We start from the raw sequence: 6317 nt of genomic DNA, 5'->3' as shown, positions 1-6317 counted from the left end.
ATATATATATATATATATATATATATATGTGTGTGTGTGTGTGTGTGTGTGTGTGTGTGTGTGTGTGTGTGTGTGTGTGTGTGTGTGTGTGTGTGATTATATGATATTATTCGTAAAGTAATTATATAATCGCGATAGGTAATACGGGCTCTATATCTTTTTTGTCTATGATAGTTTCCCTTGCCATTTTTTACAATTACTTCGGACTGAAAATACATTATTTATTGAAAGACCAACCTTCCATGTGAAGGTTGGTCTACACCAGGGGTCAGCACTTAGCCCATTATTATTTAATATTGTATTCGATGTTATTACTCAAAATGTTAGGGAGGACCCACCATGGTGCATTTTATATGCAGATGACGTAGTGTTAATAACAGAAAGTAGAAGAGGATTAGAAACCAAGTTAGAAGAATGGAGATGTGCATTAGAGAGTAGAGGCATGAAAATTAGCAGGTCTAAAACAGAGTACTTCTCAACTGATATGGGTGACCAATTGGCCTCAATACAACTGAATGGAACTAGGTTGAAAAGAACAAATACTTTTAAATACCTTGGGTCTATGGTAGATGAAAGTACAGGGATGGAAAGGGAAGTTACTCATAGAATTCAGTGTGGATGGAACAACTGGAGGAAGGTGTCAGGGGTCATTTGCGATAAAAGAGTGCCAGTTAAACTTAAAGGAAGGGTACACAAAACCGTAGTTAGACCAGCCTTAACCTACAGCCTGGAAGCAGCACCTCTTAAACAGAAAGAAGAAAGAAAGTTAGATGTGGCAGAGATGAAAATGCTTAGGTGGATGTCAGGAGTTACCAGGAAAGATAGGATCAGAAATGAATATATCAGAGGAACAGCCAAAGTAGGGGAAGTCTCAAAGAAAATCCAAGAGTCTAGGCTGAGGTGGTTTTGTCATGTAAAGAAAAGGGAGGGTGAAGAACATGTTGGGAGAGAGGTTATGGAAATGGAAGTAGAAGGGAATAGAAGAAAGGGTATACCCAAAACCAGATGGAAAGATTGTATAAAAATGGACTTGAAGGAAAAGACCATTGATGATATAGCAATAGTATACAATAGGAGTACTTGGAGAAAGCTCATAAAAAACAGCGACCCCGAATAGGGATAAGCTGAGAAAAAGATTGAAATGTACTATTCGCATAGTATGGCTGGAAATCTTCAAAATGACTTGTTGTTGTTGTTTTCTTATCATGATCATTCACTTGTTTTCATAATATCAGTTTCAAACAAAATATTCGTACTGTATAACAAATAGGAGAGTATCTGTAATTGTTACCCCGTAAAACTTTCAAAACAACAACACGTGGGTCGGACGGATTTGTTTACATTCGCCTTGAGAGTTGAAGGGAAGACAATGCAAGTGTAGCCCACAACCCTATAAAAGAAGAAAGAACAAGTCGGCGGTTCACTGGAAAATTAACTTATAAGCTCTTCTCCCGATACATTTATCAAGTTTGTCTTAATAAGAGTTAGATATGGATGCTGGGGAGGTTTTGACATACGAAGGGTGTAATTTCTTCCGCCAGAGGTTGATTCTAGCTACACTGAGTGGAAAGACGATACGAATTAAGAATATTCGTGCAAACTCTGAAGAGGAACCCGGTATTCAAGGTAAGATTTTGGCCTAGCAAAGAGTGAAGTAAATGTGATATTAGTAATTCTGTTCTGAAGCTGTAGTGTATACTAATGAAACTGGCATCAGGGAGTGGATTATAATATACATTGTCCACTAATAGTAGCTGTATGAAGCTATTATAAAGAAGAAAGCAATACTTGAATGAGCTCTTCATTATACAAACATCAAATCTGAACCTAGAGGCTCACTGAACACCAGCAATCTGACATTATTTTTCATTACTATACACATTACCTTCAGTTATGAAAGAGGAAAGTTCTAGCTCTCATGTAACACACTCACATTGGTCCATTGGTATCAGTAACATTACTATCACTGCCACTAACCAATTTGTTTAAATTACCAATTTGATGACACCATATTTTTGTGAGAGGGAAAGAATGTTTATCGAAATACTTGTCTTTATTTTCATAAGTGTAAATGTTTCTTAACATTTCAGAATATGAGGCAAGTTTCATTCGGTTGCTGGACCGAATCAGTAATGGAAGTCATATTGAGGTTAACCGCACAGGTACATCTCTGGTATACAAACCAGGTGTGCTCAATGGCGGGAAAGTGGAGCACATTTGCCCCAACCAGCGTGGCATTGGGTAAGTAGTGCTCTAGATGAGGTATGTGGATAGTGCCTGTGGAGGTTTATAGATATATTCTCTAATCAAGAGCTTTTATTGATTTGTTGATTAACTTCTACAGGTATTTCCTAGAGCCATTGCTGATGTTGGCACCATTCTGCAAGACTCCAATCAATGTAACACTTAAAGGAGTTACCAATAACAAGGTGAGTCTTTTATCATATCATTTTCTTTTTTATTGTTAGGTTATACATATATATCCTTGATAATAGAATTTGGCTATTGTAGTCATCATTATCACTATCATCATGAACAATTTTTTTAGTTCAAACATGAACACTTATAATAATGATGATGATAATGATAATAACAATTATATTGATTATAATAATAATACTGATGATAAGATCTATGATCTTGAATGTTGTAGATAGACCCATCTGTAGACATGATCAGACTATCGCTGCTGCCAGTCCTGGAGAAGTTCTTAGTGATAGATGAAGGGCTGAGTTTGAAGATGATAAAACGTGGTCTGCCTCCTAAAGGTGGCGGTGTTGTTACGTTTACATGCCCAGTTAGAAGGACACTCAAAGCATTCCAGGTAAGATTTTTCTTTCTATCCTTTTCAGATTCATTGTGTCATAATTGATGATTACTTTTCTTCTCATATGTTAGTATTTATAGATTTCACTTTAGATTATTGAATATTGTGTCCTATAGTTACTGAACTCTTCTACATTTCTTCTGATAAATTGCAAAAATAATAATTTTTGCAGTGGGAAGAAAGTGGGAAAGTGAAACGTATCAGAGGCACAGTTTACACCAGCCGAGTTGCCCCAACTGTAGGTAACCGCATGTTAGATGCTGCCAAGAGTGAATTCCTCAAATTTCTCACAGATGTCTACTTCAACGTTGACAATGCCAAGGGACTTTCACCAGGTATGTTTCTTTTTTTCTTTTCTGTTTTTATGCATCTTTTTACTTTTTCATTTGATTTTATATTTTATTTATTTTCACAGTCTTTTTGACATTTTCACAGTAGAAAAAAGGGGAATCAAAACAACAGAAAAGAATCTCTGTGTTTATTTAAAAATACAATATGTAAAACCTTTTATCTCGTAATAGGGTATGGCCTCTGCTGCACAGCCAGAACCAACATGGGTACCATGTACTGTGCTGAGGCCATGTCAAACCACCAGGGGGAGGAGCAGGAAATGAGACTGCCCGAGGACGTGGGACGAGAAGCTGCATGGAGACTTTTGGAGGAAATATTTAGAGGAGGTTGTACAGACACCCTTGGGCAGCCCTTAGTCCTTCTGTACATGGCACTGGCACCAAAAGATATCTCCAAGTTTGTCTGTGGACCTCTCACTCCATACACGTAAGTCTATGCACAGAATTATTTAGTATTGGGAGGTTAACTCCTTGCATATATGTTACACTTGGGAACATACAAGTATCCAAGGACAGGCTCTATTATACAACATTTTGTGGTTTCCCTGGCATGTGGGGTGCAATTACCCATTTTTATCACATTCTGTGGTGTGCAATTTTTTTCTTTCTTTTTTCTTTCTTTTCTATATTTAAACCTAAAGGTCAATATTCAGTGTATCATATTGTGAAAAAAGTAAGTGCACCCTGTGCTGGGACTAGTAATCTGGCTTTCCTCAGCCTAAGCTATGCCTTGTACTCCATGGGTAAAGTGTTTGGGCATTATCTTTTGAAAAAAATTAAGTTGTGGCACACACTCTGATTATCTCAAGCAACTATACATGCTCAGAGTCTGAGGGTCAAGTTAGCATGTCAGTAGATAGCTGTAAGTGAAAAGATAATTTTAATTTGCAAACATTGATCACTTTTTGTAAAGGAAAACATTTTTCTGAATATTTTGACAGTATCATATGTTGGTATTTGGTTATTATATGCATATCATATCGATGGGATTCCTTTTAAAGATAGCTGCTTTTACTTCACAGAGGTCATGTAAACTTTCATAAGGTTTATATATGTTTTCCTTTTTACCCACAGAATGCACTTCATGAGGCATATACGGGATTTCTTCCAAGTCACCTTCAAGATAGAAGAATTTAGAGACAAGTCAATAAGTTTTTCAGATGAAGAAAAGGAGACGCAAGCAGGTGCAGAGAAGCTAGTATTAACTTGCGTTGGCATTGGTTATAGTAACATAAGCAAAGGACAAATTTAAAAGGTATATCTTTATTTTTGCCAGACTGTCATGCTGTCTCATTTCATATGTAAAATTATATGTTCAATAATCTATTATGGTTGAAAAATGTAATAGCAATAATAAATTTATTCCATAATTAATCTGAATATTCTTACCTTACATTTAGATTAAAAACAAATTGGATATTTGTGTTGAAAGAAACAGTGGCACTTTAGTTTTTCTGTTGAGTTAGTTGTAAAATTAGTACACTAGCGTGAGGTACTCTGAGAATAACAGGAAATATTTTACAATTCTAGTTAGTGTTTTAACCCTTTCGCACGTCATGGGAATATTTCGCTCCATAATGTCCAATCACTTCATGATCTCACCCTTTAAATACACATTTTATATATTTACATACATATATGCTCTTTACAGTTGCATTTGTTTAGACACATTTGTTCTTGACTTGTCAAAAAAAAATTAAAATACACAAAAAACACCTCTCAGCATCTCATAAAATCAGGCGGGTGAAAAGCACTCTGAGAGGTGCACCATGGCATCGCATTGGGAGAGATTTCGCTCATGAAGGCTGCATGCGCTTGTTATCTTCACAGTGGGAGCAGCATTAGGCAAATAATCACCCCGAGTGAATGGGTTATGAGGAGTGAATACTTATGTAAGGATTGTCATGGATTCAATGGAAAACCAGCCAGTTATCAATTAAATTGAACACTGAAACAATGTGAAAAGATAAAACCTGATGAAACAATCAGAATTTAAATAATTCAGGCATCAGAGTGAGAATTAATACTGGCAACAATATTCTATGGGAAAATGAAAAGAATTTAGAAATCCACAATATAATGGTATCAGCTTCATATAACTTAGCCCACCCAGTAGCACTGGGGAATAATCTGATTGTAATGGCTGTTCTTCAAAGACTAATAACAAGATTATGTCCACAAGATAAATAGAAGTGCAAGATTATTGTTTTTCCTCCCTATCTTTGATTTTGGATGAGCTAAGTATTATTCTTCATTTAGGCTAACTTTGGAATGCACAGTTGCCATATGGCCTTTATAGATGCCATACATGTCATTGGATTAACATTACAGTATGCTACAGCATACTGTCAAGAAAAGGCAGTGCATTTTATTATGAATAAACTCACTTTTTTGTCATATAAATGTCTTTGACAAGATATCTGCATTGTATGAACAGGTAGGTATCAAGCTATAATTAAGTTGTCTTCAAGATGTCTGTCAGCTCCTATGGCTTGGGAACTGAATCAGCAACAAGAACAGTGTCCTTATTTGATACTTTATGAAGTCCTAGAGACTGAGGTTTGCTGGTCCCTGATTTCATTGCCCCAAACTGTGACATCAAACCTGGTATATGATGCAGGCAATATAGCTAATTAGACTGACCATTTACTGGAGGATCCTCTTGAACTGTAGTGTTCTTTGGTACCAATTTTAGATTGATCATGGTTACCCTCCTGGTTCACTCCAAAACCTTCCTCTCCAGTAGCCACTCCAGGGTATTTCACAAGCCCTGATTAAGACTTAGTATTAGCCATTTTATTTGCCATTATTTAATTCTCAATCAGAAAAAAATCAGGAGAAATAAGTGATGGAACTGTGAATTAAACAATCTTACATGATGAATACATAGTACATATGTAAGTTATTAGCTGGCGTTCATTTTTAACCCGTTAACGACGGATGACGTGTTTTTTTGTCATACATGACGCAGGACCTCTTGCCTGACAATGGCCGTCATGGTGTTCAGGGATTTTGGATCAATATGTTATTTTATTGTACTGTAAGTAATGAGTGAGTGATGTTGATAATTGCAGTCATAATTATTATAACTGCCGTAATAATAAGCAAAATGGTTTTCAACTCACTTACAAAACCTAGAT

At 36.2% G+C, this 6317-nt stretch overlaps 1 protein-coding gene across 1 annotated transcript; it reads left to right on the top strand.

Moving 5' to 3' along the window:
* Positions 1–1332: 1332 nt before the first annotated feature.
* Positions 1333–4551, top strand: Rtc1 (RNA terminal phosphate cyclase 1). Its single transcript, XM_043033562.2, has 7 exons — positions 1333–1626; positions 2091–2241; positions 2345–2429; positions 2654–2824; positions 3000–3162; positions 3349–3604; positions 4252–4551. Exons 1-7 carry the CDS (start codon positions 1491–1493, stop codon positions 4427–4429), a joined length of 1140 nt encoding a protein of 379 aa, XP_042889496.1. The 5' UTR covers positions 1333–1490; the 3' UTR covers positions 4430–4551.
* Positions 4552–6317: the final 1766 nt, after the last annotated feature.

The sequence above is a fragment of the Penaeus japonicus genome, unplaced genomic scaffold, assembly GCF_977035675.1.
Source record: "Penaeus japonicus unplaced genomic scaffold, GWHDUDI00000001_assembly GWHDUDI00000033, whole genome shotgun sequence".
NCBI classification, from domain to species: Eukaryota; Metazoa; Arthropoda; class Malacostraca; order Decapoda; family Penaeidae; genus Penaeus; species Penaeus japonicus.
The sequence above is the reverse complement of the archived record's forward strand: the minus strand, read 5'-3'. Positions and strand labels throughout refer to the sequence as shown.